General features: G+C 41.1%; 1 protein-coding gene across 3 annotated transcripts in view; it reads left to right on the top strand.

Annotated features, from left to right (window-relative positions):
- LOC137135929 (tetratricopeptide repeat protein 28-like) overlaps positions 1-24,572 on the top strand; it is a 155,679-nt gene that overhangs the window by 30,772 nt on the left and 100,335 nt on the right. Inside the window, exon 1 of one of the 3 annotated variants that reach the window (XM_067520765.1) lies at positions 16,993-18,247. The exons of the other annotated variants lie outside the window; for them this stretch is intronic. Within the exon in view, the coding sequence (XP_067376866.1) occupies positions 18,221-18,247 (27 nt within the window). The 5' untranslated portion in view covers positions 16,993-18,220. Of the gene's footprint in view, positions 1-16,992; positions 18,248-24,572 lie in introns of those variants that run through there. 3 annotated transcript variants of the gene reach the window in all.

Here is a 24,572-nt window from a genome sequence, read left to right as displayed (position 1 = left end):
GGCGCTGCCTGCTGCTCCAGATGCTCAAAATTACCCTGTCCACACTGCAGCTCCCTCACTCCCCCAGACTGCTCGCAGCTGCCACTGAAAGGCTGGGATTTCATAGACGCTCAGTCGGCGTTTCTTCACGGGCAGCATGCACAAAATTATGCTACATTACTGCAGTTTCAGCACACCCGAATCCTGCTCAGCGCTCTCTCTTTAAAGACTATTCCTGAAGCATTTGAGTAAAATAATTAACTAAGCAAAATTTGGTGCACAGATGGACTTTTCAGTGCTTCTGTGTCTTGTGAACATGGTCCAATTACAAAACACACATAGGATGTAAAGGTTCTGTCACTTTTTGTTTACTTTGCCATTTGCTCACACGTAAAGTCCTAGCTTTTGGTCCAGTGAGAGCTCCGGTGAGAGGGCCATCTGAGTTTAGCTCACCAATTAATCCTGCCACTCAGAGGTTTGTAGTGGAATGATGCTTGCCACTAATTAGTTGTTATTATTGACAGTTTCAAGGAGAAATAGTGAACTGGAGTATTGTCATGTGACAGCGTGGACAGAAGAGACTGGCTGCTTATGCTGTCTTTAACTCACCTATCACTCAGGGGGGAGTACTCTTCGTCAATATTCTCCCTGCCAATTGTATTCATCTCTTCATTCATACATATTTCTATACAAATCTCTGCTTTCCTGTTTGCCTTTCTTCATCCTGTTCTCCTCCACCCTTTCTTTTCTTGTCACCCAGCCAGCCTTCTGGCTGTGCTCCTCACAGTTGCCATGGTAATGATATAGTTTCTCATCTCCGTAATGTGATGTCTTATTAGGTTTCATTGGGGCGTGTGTCACTATTTTATTTCACGCACCATTTGGTGAGCTTAGGTCTCTTGCTGGAAAACCACGTGCCTGAGAGGTGAACAGTGAGTGCACCGACGGCAGCGTGTAAAAGCTAACGTGTATGCATGCGAGTGTCCTGATGTAGAGGAAGAGGACAAAAGTGAATGAGACAGAGCGAGAGATATGTGGGGCAGTGCTTGCAGTAGCTACATTTTATTTCCTTCCTGGTTCACAGCATTAACTTGCAGAAAAGATGCATGAATCATAATGTGAGAGGCATGCTTGTCCCTGGGTAACTCTGTTTCTCTCTGTGTTCTGTGTGGCTTGCACTCCGGGGAGGGGTTTCAGCTGCTACCCAGCAGGAGGCACTGTGTATGTGTGTGCTTTCAACCATCCACTGAGAAAGCACTTTATTTGCCATCCAGTGTGCCTACTGTATCTCCATCTGTCTTGAGAGGGATTTTTCTATGGGTTAGTTAATGTGGACTATCGGTAATCCAGTGGTAAAGCCATTGCAGTTGCTGTCACTGCTCTAGATAAACATCATCTTCATCCTCATACATGCTTGTAAATAATTAATTTCTGTATTTGCAGTGTTGTTGGTGTGTACATTTGTTAAGGTTTGAGTTGTCATTATGTGTGTGTGCAATCATAATCAGTGCTTTCAATGCTTGTGGGAAAAAAAAAAAACAGTGGGCGGAGGGGCTGCGATCAATGGCTAATCAATACTAGCCCAGATGCCACTATCAAATACATCAATAGAATTTCTCCAACGGTGGCTTTTATCCCCCACTGTGTTTTAAATGCCTTATGTCAATGCGCCAGGCTTCTAAAAATTGCTCTTCTTGTGTCGCCTGTCCAGTGTTTGTAGACGTGGACCTCCACAAGCGGCTTCTGTTGAGAACAGACTGCCAGGACTGTACGATTGCGGCTATTGAACTGGCTATTGGGGTGGTAATTGCACATTGCCACTTCTCTTCATTTGCACAGAATAGTGGAAACTGAATTAAGCTTTTCTCTTTCTCAGTATTTCCAATTTAAAAGTACTCCAGAGTTCAGTTGGGGGTGAGTGTTTAAATGATTTTTAGCAGGCAAGATGATGTTTCTGTTTCATACTTGAAAACTGCCTATTTTCCTGGTGATATGCTAAAGCTGGCCTCCCAATATATGGTTTTTGTTTTAAGACCAGAACATATATGGACCACTTAAAGCACCATATAATTAAGTGTGCCAAACAATAATCAAAGCTCTGAATCAGATCTCTCCCAGTGGTGTATTTTCCAATCTCATGCATCTCTGTTTTATTGTCTGTTCAGCTTACGATGAATATTAGACTAAACTACTTAAAAATGATGCTGTGAGGAGTATAAATGTATGTTGTTACCTTTTGAACTTTGCACAGTGGCCTAACAACAGCATAAGGTTTAATTTACACAATCTCCACCCTCCAAACTGTGCTGAAATGCAGCTTTGAAGTTCCCTTGTACTCCCTCTTAATAATGCTCTCAGAAACCTTCTTTGGCTCCGTGGACCATGAGGCAGGTGACAGAATATACCAAAAACCATCTTTCTGTATGTGTTTATGATGATATCCAAGAACCAAAATGCCTTGTGTACAGTCAGCATTTGGGCCTGTGTGTGTAGAGCTTTGGATAAGCCATGGCTAACTAGTTGAAGCATGGTTTGGGTTTGTTCTCTTGGGTTGCACTTGTGTTTTTTTGATGTGTCCCAGCCAGGCTCGCAGAGGAGGGATGGTGTGCTTTGGATGGCATCTGTTGTCTTTCCTCCTCCTCTGGGCTCCATGCCAGGCATGTGTTTGTCAGATGGCAGTGCTGGTAAGATGGAGAGTTCTTATATATCTTGACATGTTCACTGTGCATTCTCCTTGACTGGGCCATTTGTATTATTGTGAGACCTTGGTGCATTGTCATTTTTATTTACATTCATTACAACTGAAATGAACATGCTGTTACTACACCAGGAGCCATGTTTCTTTAGTTACTTAATTATGATTTCATACTGTAAGTTGGATTTATGATGTGCTTGAAAAGATTATTTGTATTTTTACAAAACAAGGCAAACATGTTACCTTTTGGACAAATGGAAATCATTTGTGATATAGCACCTTGCAGGAGCTATACCAGGAAGTTTGATGCCTCTGTTTGTTCCCTCTGTTTTTCCATCTATATTTCTCTTCCTCTCCTCTAGTAGAAGGCAGAAAATGCTTTTAGCGTAGCACAATCGGTCACCTGGAAGTTTGAATAAGATACAGAAGAACACCAACTCTAGAAACATAGCCCTGAGGTTTTCTAAAAACGATGACATCTGCTTTGGCACCACATTTTTTAAATCAAAAAAACAACAGAAAACAGCATAACTGTGTGTTTTACAGCCTCTCGGTCTAAGATCAAAATACAACCACATGAAATGCAAGCAGTCTGTACTGAGAATGTATACACCAGACAAGTGTGCACAAAATATTATTGTTATTAATGTTTTATTCATATTCTTTGGAATTCTGTAACACATATGTAGGAATGTGTTTTAGCTTCCTTATGCTAATGTAATTGTTTCCTGGTTTCACAATGGGTCAGGGATTTTGTCAGTAGATAATTATAACATTAATGCAAGACGTCTTTCTCTTTTTACTTCTTTTTTTCTAAATGAATGAGCAATATTTCAACTGGCTCAGCAACTGCCACAGAGGTGCACTGTAGTAGCACTCTTAACATCAGACTGCTGCAGCAGAGGTGCATACTGACCTCTATTAAGGAGTGTTGTCACTCTGCAAGGAGGCAGATGTTGAGGTACAGTAGGTAAAATACACTGTAGTATTGCATAGGTAAGACTTCATCATACTGTGTCATCAAACATCGAATTAATTAATCTAATGTCACAATGCAACAATCATGCAGCATCAGGACCATTTGAGATCATTTTCAGTTTGCGTTCAGGGATAGTCAGAGAGAATTAATTGTGATGTTTAAAATTTGACATTTGAAGGTGTCACTTCTTTAGCCCTCCTCTCTGTTTGGGAGAAGCAGAATTAGGTCAGGGAGATTTGGGGGTGGCAGAGCAGCTGCAGAGCTTGTACTGGACTGTCAAAGCTACCCTGTATACCATCTGGATGGGCTGATAGTGCTGCAAAGCCAGTTATCCTCTTTGGAGAACTGTGTGGATCTGCATAGCAAGAGGCCTCCAGTGCAATTCTGCATGTAACTCTGGTGCATCCAAACCAAACTTTAGGTAGACATATTAATTTAATGCCTACAGGATTTAGCATTTTTGTAAATGTTGTGGCCTAAAATGTGCCTGATTTTGCAACAGCATTTCTAAAAAGATTGTGAGGCACGTGGCAGTGCTTTTATGATGTTTTTATGAAATTTGCAGAGGTCACAAAGAATTCACAGGGGTTGGTTGAATTCATTGTTGCAATTGCAACATTGCAAATTTCTGGGGGGACTAATTACTGCTTCCTTCCTTTAAACATCATGGTGAACAGACATATCTGCTTTCGCCTACTCTACGTAATACTCTCCAGCATAGTCTCTAGCAGAACATTGCGATAACAACTCACTCTCAGCAGCGTATTCTCCCTTAGTTCAGAATGGTCTAAAAGATTTCTCTCTGACCTTCAGCGTGTCCAGGGTGTTCAAACTGTTCCCACACAGTCATCCATGCAGTCACAACTTTCATGCTCAGAAGCAGCCCTTTATGCTTCAGTAACATCTAATCAGTACAGACAGATGAAGACTCATCACTTAGTGCTGAAAGCTTTTGCAGCCAGGATTCACTTGTCAGATTTGAGGTGTGTAATGCAAATTTGCCTTCTCAGATATCACCATGTCACAGCAGTTTGAGTGCTGATGTGAAAGCATTGGCTTCTCCCTGCTTTTTGCACATATCCAAACCATATTTCTCTCCTGTTCAGATGCCTGCTCATAAATCCACCTGAAGAGTGAATACAGCTGATGAGAAAAATCCCCCCTTTTATCCCTAAATCCACTTCTTGTTTAGATGCCATTTACTGCAGTAATCATCACTCAAGCACCGCTTCTACGGAGTGTGTTGTGGAGCTCTCCTCTTAAGTGGAAGGTGAAAATGAACATTGCACCTCTCAATTAAAGCTGTGGTACCACTTATCATACCTTTGATTTCATTCTTAAGTGTTAATAAATTTTGTGTCAGTGTTAATCATCGCATAAGCCACTATTTATGCAATCTGCTCAAGTTTTTTTTAAAGTTGGTTTGGATTGTCAAAGCTAAGACAGAGATTCATATGCTGTTGCACAGGTAGTTTTATAACTGATCATAGATACACATACGCTGATGCTAAAGTAAAGCAGAGTTCTTATCAGATATGCACTCACTGGCCACTTCATTAAGTACACCTGTACAATCTAATGCAAAATAATGCAGCCGCTCTACTATGAATTCTACTTTTATGAGATAATAATTTCTTAGTTTTTAAAATAAAACTGTATGAAAGGAATAATTTTTTTATTATTGAGGTCAAATTGGGTGGTTTAGCCGTACTGGAGTGCCTTATTTATTTAGTATTGGGTGGTCAAAATATTAGATCCACCTCTTGTTGAACCCAGGTGTATGTATGTTTTATGTTTGGTCATTCTTTTTATATGCAGGAAATATTCACATGAAATTTATAGGATATCTTCATGAGTTTGAGAATCTAGTTATATTAATCTTGTAATTTTGCTTATAATATTTGTTTATAATGTTTTTGAGTGTTTTCTTGCTGTACAATATGTGCAGTTTACAAAGTATGGAATTTTATTTTTTTGCTCTTGTGCATCGCCTCATTTTGCTTATCTCCACACGGACCACACACTGTGTGAATTGAACGTGATGAAAGGCAATGGATGATTGATGCATACAGACCATCTACACATCTGTTGTGCTCCTCAGGGGGAGTTTTGAGGGATGCCCAGCCCCTTTGAGAGATGCTGGGGTGTGGGAAGCTGCAGTTGGGACACAGTGCGGAAACTCCACAAATCTCATACTCAGCTTTCACCAGCATTACATCATTTCTTGGACTTGTTCTCCAACCACATCAAACAGTCCTGAGGCTAGGCCTGTTTACAGGGAAGGGCAGTAGATGGGCTCCACTGGGCTTTTGGTTGCCCTAAAATCTGGTCTCCTAGTATCTGTGTTTTCTGGCACCTGTAAACTCAGAATCTGGCCCAAGTTGGATTTTGGATTAAAATTTAAAGGATGATAAGTTGTAACACAATTATTTATGTAGAGTTAGAAGGTGTTTACATTGCTGTTAGGACTGTGCTGAAAAATGTTTGGTATAAATCTATTTCAATGTTGCCACTGTGTTGGCAGCGTGGGAGTGAACGGCTCAAGAAATAAAACACAATTAAAGCTGGTTTGTTGCTGTAGTGCAACACAGTGTCATCCTACATTTGTCAGTGCACATTACATATATCCCTTATCTTATGGTATTGATGTATCACTAGTGACACACAAAATAGTGCGAGAAAATTATAAAATATATATCTCTTCAAGAACTACAAAGTGGACAGAAAATGTACATGTACGTAATGTACATATTAACAGTAAGTCCATTGTGAACACAGACAGATGTGCCCTGTATTAAGATTAGAAGAAAACATGGGAAGATCTTTATTAGTAAATTTACATTGTACATGAGCCATTTTTTAATGTGTTTCCTTACATGACTGTTCAACACTTGTGCCATACAGTACGCGCTCCACTGTTCTCATGCTTGGCTCCACTTCGGAGAACATAATTTCACTCTCGTTCGCAAATGACCTGTGATTGTCATGTTATGTTAGTACCCTCAAGTCCACAGGTCACTCTTATAGTGGGCATGAACATGTTCCCTCTTTTCTCTCTCTCATCTGTGTATACAGCTGTAACAACAGTTTCTGTGAAATATTTCCAACTAAAACCAGTATATTGATTCCAGTGGTCAAATCCTACATAAATACTTGTGTAGGTTGAGGCTGCAGTGCAGATGTGTTATTAGTTGTCTTCTAAGGTAAATCAGGATGATGGCGAGCGAGTTAATGCATGTGGTTGTGTTGCCAGAGTTTTGTGTTTCATGCGACCAAAGTTAAGAGAGTCAGCAAACATTTGCATTTCAGTTGCTGCATCTCTGATTTGTTTTTTGCTCACCATGTTGTTGAGTTGTTGTTTTTTTTTGCTGCCAGTTGGAATTGTCATTCATTTGTCTGTCTCCATTCAGTTACAGTGCATTCAGAAAGTTTTCAAACCTCTTTATTTTTTTTCAATTTTGTTATACTGCAGCCTGATAGTACAGTTGTTTAAAGTCATATGTTTTTCTCATTTACACCCTTTACTCAATAATGACAAAGTGAAAGCAGAGTTTTTGAAATGTCTTTAAATTTATTTAGGGAAAACTGAAATATCAAATCGAAGCACCTTTGACATCAATTACAGCCTTGAGTCTTTTTGTATATGAAACAACAAGCTTTGCACACCTGCACTGAAGGATTTTCTGCCATTGTTGTTTGGAAATCCTCTCAAGCTTAATCGGGTTGGATAGGGACCGTCTATGGTAAGCCATTTTCAGGTCTCTCCAGAGATGTTCAATAGGGTTCACAAGTCAATGTTTTGCACTGAGGACAAGCTTCCATCTAGCCATAAACCCCAGATCGATGGAGGGCTGCAGTGATGGTTGTCCTTCTGAAACTTTGTCCCATCTCCACACAGGACCTCTTCAGCTCAGTCACAGTGACCATTGAATTCTTGGTCAACCCTCTTACTAAGGCCATTCTTCCCTGATTGCTCAGTTTGGCCGGGTGACCAGCTCTTGGAAAAGTCCCAGTTGCGCCACACTCCTTCCATTTGACCTCGTGGGAACCTGCAGTGCAGCACAATAGTTTTGTAACCTTCCCCAGATCTGTGCCTTGCTATAATCCTGTTTCTGAGCTCGTCAGTTCCTTTGACCTCTTGGTTTTTGTTCTGATAGAGTATGCATTGCCAGCTGTGAGGCCTTCAATAGAGAGGTGTGTTCCAAATCACCTCCAATCAATTTTGTTTACCACAGGTTGACTCCAGTTAAGGTGGAGAAACATCTCAGCAAGGATAAAGACTAATGGGAGGTGCCTGAGTTAAATTTTAAGTGTTGCTGCAAAAGGTCTGAATACTTGGGCTAATGTGATATTTGGATTTTTCATTTTTAACACATTTACAGACATTTTTAAAATTCTGTATTAATTTTGTCATTATGTGGAACTGAGTGTAGATTGAAGAAGGGAAAAATGGATGTAAACTTTCTGAATGGCCACACAACAAGTCTGCAGTTGGCACTGCTTTGATAAGCCTAAATGCTGAACTATATTAGGACTAGCTATACTAAGTCTTGAAGGTAGATATCAGTGTACCTATTGTTTGGCCAACCCTTCCATCATAATTGCTGTTACTTTGTGATGATTCCTCACAGTATTATCACTCACTGTGCCGTATGTTTGCATCTGATAAGCCTTAAATCTCACTGATTTGCGTTCCTAAAATTGAGTTCCTGCAGTAATGGACCCAGAATGATTCAAATGAAATGTTTGTTAGATTGTCTAACAGCATCTGACCCTCACCAACCTGTTCAGTGTCAAGAATACAGAGTGCTCACAGCAGGCTTTTTACCCTGCCTTTGAATGCAGCTTTAATGCACTGCTGTTGTCATTCTGAACACACACCAAGATGTTTGTGGTCACATAGCACTTGGTCATGATTCATTTTACTGTGAATTGATTGAATTCACTTAATAATAAATCCAGCAGATAAGCCATTGTCCCATTAAGCACCACTGCATGCATCTTAATATCATGTAGCCCTTAGTTATGAGCCATTGGAAATTTTTATTGAGTATTGTGACAAAGGATCATTACTTAGTTTTGAAATAAAATGCCTCTGATTTGACTCACTGTTTCTCTGATGTGTTTCAGTCGAGTGCTTATAGAGATGTTGTGATGTGATGAATGCCAAATGGAGTCCGATAAAGTGATGAGTCAGGCAGGATACTGGAGGGGTGGTGGTGGTGGTGGGATGTGAAGTGCAGGGTGCGGGTGGTGATGGATGAGAAGCGAGCAAGAGAAGGACGAGGCATGAAATAGAATGAGGATGAAGGACAGAGAAGTCCTGGTCGGCCAAGAGGGGGGGAAGGAGACTGCGAGACAGAGATGGAGAGACTGAGAGTGGAGCGAGAATGAGGGTCAGAGAGAGAGTAACCTGCTGTCAAAATTGTTGATGTTTGCGTCTTTGTGCCTTCACGCTTTTATTTGCATTTCCACCAACGATATCAGGTGAATGTATCAGGTGCATATTCTTCCTCAGCTGTCAGGCCCATGAAGGTCGACATGTCAATAGGAAGATAAAAACCTCTGCTGAGCTCCACTTTTTTTGAATTTTCTGAGCCTGCAAACATTTCATGAAGATGTTGAATGATGCTTCTATCTCTGTTGTTTTCTTCGTTTCCTAATTACAACCAAAACGGTGTCAATCTTGTAAAAAAAAAAAAAAACTGTTGAAAAATTTGCTGACCTTGCTGACTAACAGGAGTGAAAGCATAACCTAAGAAAGGATTTTGACTATTTGGGTAAAACTGAAAGTTCTGCTTGTGAAAAATTTAAATTGTTTATTTTTTATTTGAAAAGCATTCTTTATTTAAGTTTTGAAGCTTTCAAGGCTGTGTCTGATTTATTGCTACAGAGACCTCTGCAGAATGTTTGAGAGAGTAACAACCCTTTTAGCTCTGATCAGATTGTAGCAATTAAGCATTTCGTGCACTGATGTAAAAGACCATGACTATGAAAATGGTTCTCATTAGGTTTATGAAATATTTTTTGTAGACCACAGAATTACCGGACTTTTTATGCAGTATGCTAAATCAAGATTAGTTGCAATTTAAAAGCCCTGGGAAAAGTACTGTTTGCTCCACAGAATTTAACATATTAATAAATTCTTGATCTCATAAATTCTTAACCTGCTGAAATTCACACCGTTCTAATGTTCAATATTCACCATTTTACAAATAAAGCAGAACCAATAGGAAATAAAATAAACAACGTGATATCACGCTGGGGTGGGACATACTGAGCAGGTGGTGTCTTTGCTGTATTTCAAGTCATTTTTCCAAGTGTTATAGTAATATAGATATAAATACATAGCTATTAGACTGTGAGACATCATTATAGACTGTAAACAAAATCTGTAGCTCTTTTTTTTTTTTTGACTGAATGAATGACCTTCCAAATGGTCATCGATACTGGAAGTCCTGCTGTGCATCTGTGAATTACGGCTGAATTCTGGGTAAATGAAGCTTTCCTTCTGGCTGTGAGCTGTCATGATCTATTTGGGAAAAGAAGGAAGGTGTTCATGCAAGCACACATGCTCACATACAGTGCACACACACACACACACACACACACACACACACACACTGTAGAGCCACCAAAGGACCGAAGGATTCATCAGTCACTGAGTGGCATCTTAAAGGAAGCAATGTCCTTTCTGTCTCTCTCAGTCCATCTCTTACTTTCTCTCTCAGTCATTAGTTTATCTGTCACCCCTTGTCAGCTCTACATCCACTGCTTTCTCTCTGTTCCTGGCCAACCTAGTGTGACCTGGCCTTACTTGGGACACCTTCCTGTCCTCCGCAGGCCAGTAGGGGAGAGGGTCCGGCTGTTACCAGGCCAGCCAGATGGCAGGGTCTAGCCTGGGACTGGAGAGTCAGTCTGGGGTAAACCCACTGACCAAACTTGTGAGTGTGGCAGCAGACAGGAGCTCTGTGGGAAGCAGGTTCACCCCCACTTTGAACCCCTCCCCATCAAAGTTCTAATTAGCTATCTTTTAGACAGGTGGACTGACAGTCCAAGATATGTTGTATAGATTTACATAGATGGAGTTTGTCACATGTGTAGCTTCTGTCCAGGCTGAGTTGGAGTGGGATGCAGATGATTCTGGTAGAATAGTCAAAGTGATGACGAGAAGGTCTGACAGCAGGGGAGGAAGCATGTGGGGGTGAGAGGCAGCATGGGTTGACGAGTTTGATAGGAAAGGACTAATGCGCTTCTGTCCTGTCCTTGGAGCAGAGTCACACGCCCTAAACTTCTTTCTTCTGCCACATCAGCTCCTGAGCTACATGATCTCTATCAGTAACACAGGCCTGTTTTATTTCTCCCGACATATCTGCTACACCTTACCCAAGGATATCCTGTAAGCGACCTTTTAATAAAGAGGCATAAATCGTAACCTGCGCTTTACATGACCTTTGTTTTAAAGGACGCACAGCTCGTTGACTCAGCTCAAAATGCAGACAACATGCAAGTGACGTCATCCTGCTGACACGGAAACGCTGATAACGAAGGTTATTTGATTGGAACACTTTGAGAGAGGACAACAAATTCTGGTGGGACAATAACAGCGCTTATTTCTTGTCACTGATCCCTCTGTATTCCTGCCCATAAGTCAGGTGTTAAGATGAAAGAGAAGCCTGCTTGTGCTACATGGCTAATTTAAGGGATTAACACCTGTTCTACCAGGACAGATTAAACCTAATCCTAGTTTAACCCCTTTGATCTGAAGTCACAGTGGGTTAAGAGTCGATTGCCCTAATCTTTTCACAATAGTGACCGGAAACTACTGTTACATGTCAAGAAAAAGCTGGCTTCATACCGTAGTAGTTATTGTACTCACACTTCAACTTTGAGTTCACTTACTTTTGTTGCTCTGCAGAGGGATAGAGTCATTACTAAATCCTTTTGTGAATCACTCCTCCCTCTCCACTTCAAAAGGGTTAATTCACATTTGATGCGCTCTCACAGGGTTAGATTAGTAAGGGCAGGAAGAGCCGTCATTGGCATAATAAGCCATGCGTATTAAGGTATTATAGCCTGATCATTGGAAAAAATTATGTTTTGTTGAAGCAGTTTCTGCTATGGCTTTGGCTCAGGTATACTTAGCTTGAACAAATCTGTATTTTAATAGTAACCAAAGAAGATGATGCAGGGGAGCTTCGAAGTAGTTAAATATTTGCACAATTATTTGCAATTAATTGTAGTCTGTTCAAGAGATCATCATAAATTGTGGGTTTAATGCTTTAATGTGTTTATTATGATTACCAGATTGTGGTGTTTTGACTGTGTGTTTGTGTCTATGTGCACGTGGATGTGTGTTTGTGATGGTAACACATGGATACATTTGATATGAGAGCGAAAGAAAAAAAGAGACTGTGGGAGAATTTAGATAGATTTGGTGTGGTGACGATAGTGGGAAGAAAGGTAATTGAAAAAGGGACGCATGAGTTTGGTTTTGGGGGCTTTCCAAATGAGACCAGAGACCAGAGATGGGTGGGTCTGACCACAGCGCTTGTGTGTGTGTGTGCATTCGTATTCATGGAAGCCGATCGACACAAACACATTTGAATACATTGTCCTGCTCCATCTCTATGTTTAGTGTAGACTGAGGAGGACCACACAGGATCTCTGTCTCATGTGTCGGAGTATGTGGCAACGCTGTTATTATTGATCCTACCACAGACGTCAAACCCCAGCGCCTATTTAACTGCGGGCCTGATTTAAACAGTATGCCGGAGCCTGTTTCATCCATGTCCAAGACCACTGAATTATTAAACACATCTCTAAAGCGAAGGTTCCTCTCACTGCATAATGTCTTCACACAAATGTACTGTTGAGTGACTCCAGGGGATAAACATGCCCTTCTTCATTAGTGTAACTGAGGGAACAAATAAAAAGAATAGAAAATTACTGAATGGGACAAAAAGATTATAATTGCATATCTATACTGAATAAAGAATGATTGATTAAACACTGTAATGTCTCAAAAGAAGGTTTGATTATCAAACTTTCTGGGGTGGGGGGTGTTATGCTGTCTATATGAGACTAAAGATGGGCTTTTGGCACAGCAGGATACAATAAAAACATTAATAAAACTGCTAATAAATATTTGAATAGATGTATGGATGAGGCACCCACTAATCATAATTAACAGCCAGTTCACATGAGGCCTGGCAGTTTTGTCTTGTTTTAAGCAGGTTGTAGAAGCCAAATGTTTCTTTTTCATCAATTATAAACCATCCCTTTGCTGCTATTGTCTACAATTAATATATGTAAATTTTTTGATTATATAAAGCAATGTTCTCACCATTATAGCTCTGTGGATAAGTCACAAAAGCCTTTTCATTGGGTTTTGGGGTTATAACTGGCGAATCTTTGTTGTCTTGGTTAAACTTTTAAAAACATTTTGGTTACCAATCCATGCCCTTGAAAATCTCCTCCTGCACATTGGGTTGCTAAAAAACTAAATCATGATAACTTTTAACCCAACAGACAAAGTTAGAATTGCTATGGCTGCCACAGGGCTTTGTAAACAAATGGTATTTTGAGCACTTGAAAAGACTAATGTTCTCATGTGTCTATGTTCTTCGTTTTTGGCCAATTATTTGTTTGGGAAACTCCCATTGTATCAAGCAGAAATTTCTGGTGCAACAATTTCTAATTCTGTTTCCTACTCAGAATGACAGTTGCCACCACCTGGGTCGGAGTCTGTTGTGCCCCCCACTGCATCATGTGTGCTTCAGGACAGCTGATTTGTGACACTGATCAAGCGCTGAACCGAAGAAAAGATTTTGAAATTAAAATGTATTCTTTGCCCTCTAACAAACAGCTTTTGTCATTTACTATAACTTGAAATCACCATACAAATAGGACTGTTTATTAAACTGCACCCTGAGCAGTGATTTCTTTAGCCAAACACAAACCCGAGGAGCAAGCAAAGAAATAAGATTTAGAATGGTTTTCAGGGCCTGTAATTTCAGCTTGGGATCCATTGGGTGGTCAGCACAGGTGACCTTCTCATTGTGGGGCTCCTAAGCCACGTCCATCCCTATTAGAGGACACTTATCAGAGACTATGGCCAGTGTGACACAACTCCCAGCTGGGCTTCTCCAGAGAAATGGGTGTGCAGTGTAGGGAAAGATCCCCACGGTGCACAAAGGTGTGTGTATGTGTGTGTCTGTGCGTGTGCATGTCTGTATTGTGAATATGCTTGTGCGTGAATTTGTTCTCTGCAGATAGGACCCTGTGACTCTGAGATATGCACAGGCTCATTAATTAGAGCCTCTCATTATCCCCCCTTAGGCTCCAGACACTTAATCAACACTAAGCTATAACTAAGACACACACCCCCTCATGCACACCCATCTCGCACAGGAGGCTAAATTCTGACTCAACATCATTCGAGAACAGAGCACTGTAAAGGAAGTGAACGAATGAATGCTGATGAGAGCTATTTGTTTTCAGTGATGTACAGAACAACAGAGTGGGTGGGTGTCATTGCTATTTAACACTTTTATTGTTAGAATGTTGTTAAGCATTTTAAATCACATTCGTCCATCTGCCATGTCCTACTGTGGAAGCAATCTGTCAAACACTGTAAATCATATTCTTATACATTTGGGCTTGAAACATAACAAATGGGTTGTCAAAGCACATTCTTTTATTAATCTTGCATTTCTGCTCTGGTTTTATAATATTAGCTTATAATATCTGTTCTTATGTTAAAATAGGAACAAGAATATAATGAAATTATTTTTATCAACATAACATTAATACTTTTGCAATGATACTGTATAATTGTTATTATTATACTATAGCCTCCTTTTAACACACTTCTTGCCAATTTGATTTGCCTCTAAAGATGAAGGAACATTTGTACTAGCTGAATGTGCATTAAATATTATGTTAATGGAAAAGTTTTCCACTCAACTGTGTATATGTGTTGGTGACATTACATAGTTCTGTGCTCTTGCTGTGGAATTTATTGGCTTGAAATCCAGCCCTTGTAATTAAAAGGCCGCTGTTTATTCAGTTGGGGAACAGATAGCACACAGTGACACTTCACTTTCGTGAGTTAAGAGCATGGGTCTGCTTGAAAATAAATTACCCTCAGACACTCTGGAGAGCTTTCAGAGTGTTGCTCCTCTGTGGGTTTTTTTAAGCCTACTATTGTGTGGGTGATGCATTTTTTTACATCATCCAGAATAAACAGACAGGTAGACAGATACATGCACGAAAAATGAGAGCTGTGCAAAAAATCAGCCCACATCAGATAGGGTGGTACATGAAGATTAAAATCGTCCTCAGAGTTCGACATCAAACTTCCAACAAAGTGGTGTAATTCTTGACTGCCTTAAGTAGAACTGATTGTTGATTTGTGGGCAAATTAAGAGTCCTTAAATTAAAAATTTGACTGTCAGAGCTGAAACATCAAGCTACTAACCTCTGTTCATTTCACCAGAAAATGTGTGCCTTGTGGCAAAGGGCATTTTACTAGAAATATTTGGTGATTAAGTGGAGCAATGGCAGCAGCATTCCTAAAGTGTTACTTGTGCCTCTAAAATTGGATTCCCTTCTCTTTGCCTTTTCCACAGTGTTTTCAGTAAACCACTAAATAAGCAATATTTTCTGTCAGATGTAAGAATCATTGTTCTTAGTTCAGAGATTGAAGGTAGGTTTTTATTTTTGTGCAGCTGCTTACTTGACTCACACCAACAAGAAAACTAACACTTTAGACCCGTCTAACTAATGTTTCTGAAGCCACCCCCGATTAGAACAGTGGAGACATTTTTGAGGGCATGATTGGCAAGAACAAGAAAAGGAAGCACAAACTTTTAAACAGCTCCAAGTTGTGGAAAATGAAAGAGGGGGCTTTTGTTTCCCTCTGAAGGCTGGAGTCTGATTTCCTGTGCGGCTCTGATTGGGAAAGCAGAGGCACGCACAGGGAGCCCGCTTCTGTATTGAGATGCCAGATGACTTGACTACGAACAGAACTGTTGCTGAACAACACGTTTAAGTGGCCCTTTACTCATCATCAAACATGTATTTAAACAACCTCTTGTGTAAACCTATTTTAGGTGGTCAGTCTCCAGTATTTGAGAGTAAGTTTATGGTTTAACAACCAACACAAACAAAAACAGTGTCCTGATGCTGTGTCCAAAAGGCATCCAATAGAAAAAAGGGATTTTTAAAATTGAATCTATCACCAATGGTAATAAACTGAAGCACAATAGCACACCATAACTAACTTACCTAAGAGACACTGTAACTCCATTGATCACAGTGCTTGACCACCGAGGGTCATTCTGCTTGCGTGCCAGCTGTAGCGGAGGAAGTGGTGTCAAGCATTTTGTTTGTGTTCATCCATGTGTGTTACCAAGTGTTTCATGAGTTTGTCCATAGGGCCATATGTCAGCGTTCTCCTCCTCCTTCTGCTAGTCTTTTGTTATCTGAGTGACCCTTGGGTCCACTGCGGACCCTGCTGACCCTGAAGAGACACCGGTTTATTGACCAGCTCACTGTTGCATAGAGGCCGTTACCTAAAGCAATTTAAATCCCAACCCTGTTGTTTAAACGGAGCTCACCTCACTTCAGTATCGACCGTTTCTTTAATTCACTTTTCCTCTATTTTGAGACGATTCCTCATGAATAAACAATAATGTAGTTACTTTATTAATGCTGTTACGTACCAAGTGATGAATATTTAGGGGTTTTGCTGCAGCAGCTGGGTTCAGCACCAGTAGATGTGTTTTTGCTGCTCATAGCTGTTCTGCTTTAAAACCGTTTTCATTCTGTGACTGTGGCAGTGACTGTGGTGAGTGGGTTCCTACCAGAATAACCATGTTGTCTGTTTTGAATTTTGGTCCTCTCACTTCCATAATTAATGATAAAACATCTGCTTTAAGGGTCTTAAAAAGCTGCATATATTTTCTTTACCCAGTTTAATAATGCCAAACAAAAATGTTTTGCATCTGATGGCTGTGTGCAGTAAAGATTGCTCGGCATACTATATGTGACAGCTGCTCACAGCAGGAGGAAACAGGGAAAGTGCATAAACAGGGCTTTAGTTGTTCCCAAGCATCCAAGGCTCTCTGTCCTTTGTGAATCACATCTTTTTATGCAAGAATTCAATCTAATGTTTTCACAAAAATAATGAAGGACATTGGCCTCCACTGATAGAGATCAAGGCAACAAGTCAGTGCAGCAGTGGAGCGTGGTGTTATGCGAGTCTCCCCAGCTCATTAACACCAGTTTAAACTGTGAGGAGACTGTGTAGCATTGCAGGGTTTATACAGAGCTGCTGAGCACACACTGTTCTTTGTGTCAGACGGGATTTCAATGAACTGGATCATAGTGAAGATATGTAGTGACCCTGTGAGAACTTTTAGGAGGAAAATCTTAAATCCTCACATGGATGGCAGATGGATTTTACATTTATGTGACTGGAGCTGAAACCAAGTAAATATGTAACTACTGTAACTATATTTTAACTACTGTATAAAAGGGTTATTAGCCTATAGCTACAGACTCTGTGCAACCAGTTAAATTAGTGGGCTGCAGTATGACTACGGAAATGCTACCAAACACGCTCAGATAGCGTCAGGTGTAACCAAACGTAGTTTTGACTCATCACAGATCGGTATCTTGTACGTTCAGCTGAGTGCAGTGCGGCGCTATGACCCTGCTGCCTCTCGCCTGCTCAGCTCCACTGCTCCAAGTCTGTAAACTGCAAGGCTGGAGGAGCGCTGGGAAGGAAGTCATCAGTGAGCTGTAGTCCAGTCTGTTGCTGTTGCAGGAATCAGGATATCCTTCCAGCTCCTCACAGAAATTCCAGGGATTTTTTTTTTGTATATATTTTTTTTGGTGGGGGGGTGGTTGTACTCTCTCCTCCCCTTGATAATCTCTGTGCTTGTCGCGCTGTCTCCGCCGGGAATCTCCACGAATACTTCCAAAAGTGGGTCTCGGCCGCTGCATTTGACCCGCTGTGATGAATATCTGCGTTTTGGCACACATTCCGTCTCCCTTCCTGTCGTTTTCTCTGGATCGACGAGAACAGAGTGGACACAGTGAAATAGGACAAACTGTGACGCCTTTTTAGACGGAAGACTAAGTTTTAAAAGTTTAGGAATTCATTTTTTCCAAATACACATACCGGATCGGTCTTGGAGGCGCCGATCCCGCAGACCGAGTGAGGAGGGAGTTCGTTCATAACGGACTCGTACTTTGGATTTTACGCACAGGAACCTTTACCCTGAATATTGTCACTTAACTCCGTGTGTCTCTAATTTATTCTCCGAGCCCCACTGTGGATTTAACTCGTGTATGATTTGTGTTGACTGTGCTGTCTCCCCCCTCCCAAATTGCCGCAAAGCTGAGACTCGCACATCATCATGCATCGCTTCTTGGAGAGAATCTGCTGCAAAATTGAGGGAAGTCGAGAGGCAGCATGACTTGTGCTCTGGATTTCTTTGAATCTACATTTCAGTCTCAGATAATATCTTAATGCTGTTCCATTTTGGTTTACAAATATGATGAAATGGCAGCCCCGGAAGAAGGTGAGTGCGTCTAATATTTGCAGTTTTTCCCCCCTGGTTCTGCTGAAAAATAACGCTTCTCTGGTAGATAACAAGTTGGAAAGAGGGGGCTCGGTCACACACTGCTGCTCAGTTCGCTGGTTTCCTACAATTGATGGAGCATTCAGATGCAGTAGTAAAACACCCGAGCACTGGGCTGCATTGGGCTTTGCTGAAGTGTAACCAAAGCAGAGTTTATTATAATACACAAGTGTCTATTCTCTTTCCACTCTTTTTTTCTCTCTTTGAATTGAGCAAATTGGTAATTAGCTGTTGTGCGCTGCACCAAATACACCTATAACAATGAATATTAATAATGCACTGTAGTATGGAGTACTACCAAGTTAAACCTCTGTACTAGAAGCTGTGTTTTGTATATTCTGCAACTCTTTACAACACCACTGAGTCATGTCATCTGGACTAATAATCAAGACATCAGTGAATATTTGTGTCCACCAGTGAATCTTTGGATCTGTGGGAATAATTAGTGTTTTAACCAGTGTCTGAACATAAAATATGATTTCGATTAGGAACTGTAGATAGTGAAACCTCAGCTAAATTTGCACCCATAAGTTGAGAATGAACCAGCACACCTTTTTCATCTTTTAGGGAACTAAATCGTGTGTCTTGATTTCCTGTTTCTATGATTCCATGATGACATTTTTTTTTCTTAGATATATTTGTGTTCATATCAGTTGTCTTTAGTGTTCTGTTCCTCTTCTACTGCATTTTCATAGGATTGGAGTATTACAACATGGAAAATATCTGAAAATCATCTGGGGTCTTGTAAAAAAAAAAAAAAAGAAAAAAAAAAGAAAAAGAAAAAAAATTGGTAGCACTGGAAAGCCTGTGGATAAGATTTCTACCAGCAGGGGGCACTTGTCTGACAAGAAGCCATCTTCCTTTCCAGAAGTGGCCTTCCTTTACTGTGGTCTAAAGAAAAGGAAAGAAAATTAAATTTTCAACTATTTTCTGCCCTCTTTCACCTGTTTTGCATCATTCTAAAGGTGCTTCTTCTTAAAAGAGTTTGTTCAACATCAGCACAAACATTTGCAAGTTGTTTTCATCTTGACCCAGATATTTTTGCCTCTTAGCTGAGACACAATGATCATGTTTTGTAATATTAACAATCCAGAGCCCAAAAAACCAGAGCCAGGCATGGAGTAACTTCTGCTGGCATTAATAACAGTTAAAACCCACTGCATTATCACATTAACCTGTTCCATCTTTTTTCCTAAATGAATTTCTGTATGCTGGTTCTTCCACATGAAGTGTCATTAATGTGGATAATCTCATTCCCAAGGATGAGATGAAGGTAAATAATCAGGACCAAGCTCCTTAATGTTGAATTATCAACAGGGAAAATAAAAGCATGCCCTAATGATTTCTACAGCTGTGCTGTGTATCTGCCAGAATCATCCGTGAGACCCCCCTTTGAGGACTAAAAGCCTTTTCTCTCTGCAGGAATTGATTCTCAGCCACACTGCAGTTATGTGCTCAACCTGAAAATATCCTAAAAGTAACAATGTTGTTCACATGTAGATACTCTTGTCATTATAGATTTCACTGAGGCGAGCACATGCAGATCTCATCCTTTTGGTGGCTCTAATCTAGCTGGAAAATGGTTAATCTGTTTCGTGTTATGTTGATTAATTAACCCGTAGGTGATGTTAGATGCTAGATGCATATGTATGAACGAAAGTTCGTGGAGCAGAAAACACAGAGCAGTGTTCAATGTTTTGAACTAGTTGCCACACACATAAACCGTGTACAGGTATATATGTATGTGGGAATAAGTAGAAATCATAGGACAGGTATATTGATTCATTAGAGTGTATAATCCACCACTTCAGAGTGATTTACACCGATGAGTCAAGTTGAAATCAGCAACAATAAAGATGTTTCTGGCAAATAGTTTATATGTTCTGGAAAAAGAGGGAGTGTAGTATTTCCAAAGGATTTAAGTTAATACAGTAAGTTACTCTCTCTGTGTTTTGGTGGAGGTGCTCCAAACCCCTGAGCTGATTAAGAAAGAGTAGCTAAAACATGAAAGAGCAGGCATGTGACTCAAAGCTGTCACGGACTGACGTTCCTTAATAATGCTCAGTGATAATGATTTTTTTCTGCAGATATTGTTTTAAAATGGCTTTTAAAGTCACTGTGCAGCAAGGAACAGGTGGCCCTCTCCATAGATACACTAATGGTTTGTATTTGTGAGGCTAAGGACTTCATGGCTCTGGCTGTGCCTGATGTCATAAGGGGGGTAGGGGTGGGTGTACAACAGCATGTATTAGAAGGTAAAGCATTGGAAAATGCTAAACATAAATGCTAGCGTACCCCAGCATGCACTGAAATAAACATACGGTTGAATGTAGAGAGTACATTAGAGTTTAAAAGCAGTTTGTAAGAGAAACATTGTTTTGTAATTTCATAGATTTACTTGTGTGTGCACAAGCTAAAGTGGTTTGGATATGAATTATAGGATCCTATGGCTTGGCAAAATGTTTGTATGACTAATACCTGTTTGTATCAGACAGTGTATTTTCCCTGTCTGTGAAATCACTCTTTGTTGTGATGTGTTTTTAAGTCATCAAGCGTTGTATCTGCCCATGTAACCTGTAATATGTTGGGTGGTCTCATGTTACGAAGCCAGGATCTGCCTTTAGAATTCACATTAATCTGACTCCGTGTGGCAGTGTGACCAAGCCAGAAGGAAGCGACTGTTTGTTTTTTTGGTTGTGCCAGATGTTTCCGCGGTTTACACACAGTGGACATAACACCTTCTCACCTGAGAGGGACAGGATGCCCTGCTTACGTTTCTTTGGCCAGAGTCACAGGGAGCTTGGACTTTTACCATCAGCAGACACACCCTTACAACTCTGACCATGTTCATTGGCTTTTCACCTCAGGGATTTTCTCATGCTGCTTTTCCTTTTTGATTTGGTTTTATTTATGAGCTCTCTTGTGAAGGTAAAGGGCTATCTCTCCCCCCAGTGCTCCATCAGTGCCCGTGATGTCTCCTGGCTGGTCAGGAGCATAGCAGTTTTGGAATACATTTACAGCAAGAAAAAAAATCCCATCAAAATGTGAAGAAAAGCGCTGAAAGACACATCTGAGTAAAGAAGAAAGTGGGTGAGGCGGTGAGTGGAGGGAAGGAATCACTTGGGAGAATCTGAGAGTGCTGGACAGAGATTGAGATACATCAGGGAACAAATGAATGTGATGTAGAATTGTAAGAAATAAGGAGATATATGGGTGGATATTGAAAAGAAGAGAGAGAATTGCTACAGAGCAGCTGAGAATTTGATAAAAAATGAGATGGTTGGAATTTGAGAAAGTGAGAGAAAATGGGGTAGAGTTGGAGGCTAGAGAATAGGATGGTGAGGGAGATAGAGATTTTGACTGTGGGAGTGAGAAGCCCTAGAGTGATGCAGCAGGTATAATTAATGATAGGGAGTGATAGCACCTGCTGTTCCTGATGCTGCGCCGTATTTACGGCGCAGCATGCTGAGCAGAGCGGGATGCGGCTGCATGCCCAGTCCTCTGGCCTATACTACTGGGGTGTGAGAAGATAGGAGGAAGGGTGGGGGGGATAGGGTCAGGTAAAGAGGAGGGTGTGTGTGTATGTGGGGAGGGGGGGAACAGCGACTCAGCAGTACAGCTGAAATTTATGTGCTGTACTCGCTCTGTTAATCCCAGTTCAGTGCCTCCCATTGGGAGAGCTGGACAGAGATGGAGGACAGAAAGAAGAGCTTCCTGGAAACGAAGGCATCTCTTGCTCTTATTGTAATGCAGCGGTCTGCAGTATGCACAAGCTGCGGGCAAATGCCCGCTAAAACACTCATGGGAGTCCACTGTCAAAATAAAGCAGGAGAAACAATGGAGACAATAGTGACTGGGCCATCCTTCTCTCATTAATCCTCATTCCTGGGACCTGCACATTCTGCTGTGAGTGTGGAGATGGATTTTTGGATAGCAAGTGGTAAATGCATAGATTGATTTATGTGTAGAACAGTCGATTTGTAATGTTTTCCTCTGAGCCTCAGAGCACTCATTTCTGATTTGCTACAGCTTTTCTTTACCCCCCAGTGCTTCTGTTTGAGCAAATGTAGCCATGTTTGAGTTTATTGAGGTCATTGTTCCAGAGGTGTGGTCAGCTGCTTTCAGGGCTCAGGAGGTGCCTGCCTGTGGGTGCCTCCACAGGGAATAAAGCGGACTTGACTTGATGGACCACATCAATAGGAAGACATTTCCTTGTTCTCTGAGGTGGAACAGGGCTCTACAGGACTTAAGCACTATTCTTTAAATTCTTTTCACTGGTTAAGCTTCTGTATTATGTACTCGGTCTTGCATATACTGAGAGCCAGTGTTTCAGACGTAAGCTCGCTAAAACATGTTTTGAATAAGGGCTGTCAGCGGCACTAGACACATCTCTTCAGCATATCGCTTGAAAAGCATGCATACTTTTCTCTGTTTCACAACATTTATCAAAGTACAGCTGCCAAAACCGCAGTTTCTACATTCCTTTGTAACTCCACACTGGACTGGTTCCAGTGGGCCGGGCGTAGTATCAGCTCAGACTACAGGCCCTGCAGCTGTCTCCATCCAATACAATGCTGTATGTTGTGACAGACATTCACTGCTAGCGTGTCCTAAAGAGGGCCTGTGATCCAGCCTGGGTGGAGACGTGTAAAGAGCATCCCTAATACCACCCTGCCTCATACTGACGTCCCTAAATCCCACTAATTCCATCTCTTCTTTTGTCAGAGATGGGATTCATAAGCCCCTCTTTGAAGGCTCAATTTTCCAGGAGTGTGTTCATGGCTTAGCTGTAGCCTTCATGTAGCCTGGACTAGACATTCCATTTCTCGAATTGACGGTCTGCTCTGGCAACTGAATGGTCAGTCTTTTATTACTGAATAGATTATTGACGATTATTGAATGTGAAAAAAAAAACGGAGTCAATTAACCCCTGAACCTTCATGACCACTGCCCACTCTGACAAATGGCACACAGTGCAAGAGAGAGGAGAACCAGATTAGTCTAAGTCTCTCTCTTGCATTTTGTGCTTGAAAAGAAATTGTTGCTCTCCAGTGTTTTTGCAGTCAAACAGTGAAGCAGACACACACACTCACACAGCTTCTCTAGGGGTCTCAGAAACAACCAATCTAAGAGCAGATTGTTTTAGCTCCCTCTTTGTCAGTCTGGCCTATCTGGCCCTGCTTCTCCTTATTTCTCTGCCATTTTGAATGTGGCCAGGATAGCTAAGAAAGGTTTTTACTGCTGTCTGTAAAATTTAGAAGGAACGAAGGGGAAATGGTGCAGAGTATGACCCACTGAGCCTTTACCATCAGTCTGTCTCAGGGTTTGGTTTAGCTGCTGTTCCCTCTTTAAGTTTGGATTTATTTATATGAGGCTTACTGGGAAACTTATGCCAGGCATATGTTCATAGCTGCTAAGCTACATGGGCCGGGAGCACTTCCATATCCTCTGTGAGCTTGTCTCCTAAGGGAGATTCATGATTCTAGCTCTATTAACATGGCAGACAGACAGGTGGTAACTGACAGGCACGCTGAGAAAGATTCAGTAATGAGGACCACGAAACAAACCTCTGTGGTCCACCCCCCCATACTTCACCATCTCAAATGATCTCATGCCTCATAGATTTTATAAATTTAACAAGGGGTTCTGTTGCAGTTTAGCAGAGCCATAGCTACTTGTAGAACATTGCTGTCTTTGCGTCATCCTCCCTCTCGTGTTCACCCCAACAGTGTTACCTCCTGTTGTGCGTGTTCTTGCTGTTGTCTGCGTCATAAAGTAAAAGGTGGGGTTTTTTTGTTGTTGTTGTTTTTGTTGCCAGTGTCTGTAGCGTCCATTTGTGGATGTGACACGAACCTTAATGCAACACACACAAATTGCACTTTCTTTTGCAGGATCTGTTTAAAAGAAACAATATAGAATATATTTATGTGAGTCCATGAATTTGAGTCTCAACTTGTTTTTACCACACACTGTGTGTATTTGTGTGTATGTGTCTTTAAAAGTTTAGTGTTGGTAACTTGAAGTCTCTTGGAAATTGGATGTCTTGACAAAGAAGCAATGTTCATGATATCAAACGGGACATGATTGATGGAAAGTGAAATGTTTATATCTATCTGAGACTGAAATGCCTTCTCCTTTTGTCCTTCAGCCTGTTGTTCTCTCTTCCAGTCCTCTCTCTTGATATATATTCCTGTGACTGGGGTCAGAGGCCACATTAAAGCACGTCATTTTCAGCAGTCGGGAAAGTGCTTCAGTTACCACTGTG

Source organism: Channa argus, chromosome 11 (assembly GCF_033026475.1).
Source record: "Channa argus isolate prfri chromosome 11, Channa argus male v1.0, whole genome shotgun sequence".
Lineage (NCBI taxonomy): Eukaryota > Metazoa > Chordata > Actinopteri > Anabantiformes > Channidae > Channa > Channa argus.
Note: the sequence above shows the minus strand (reverse complement) of the source record. Positions and strands in the feature narration are given on the sequence as shown.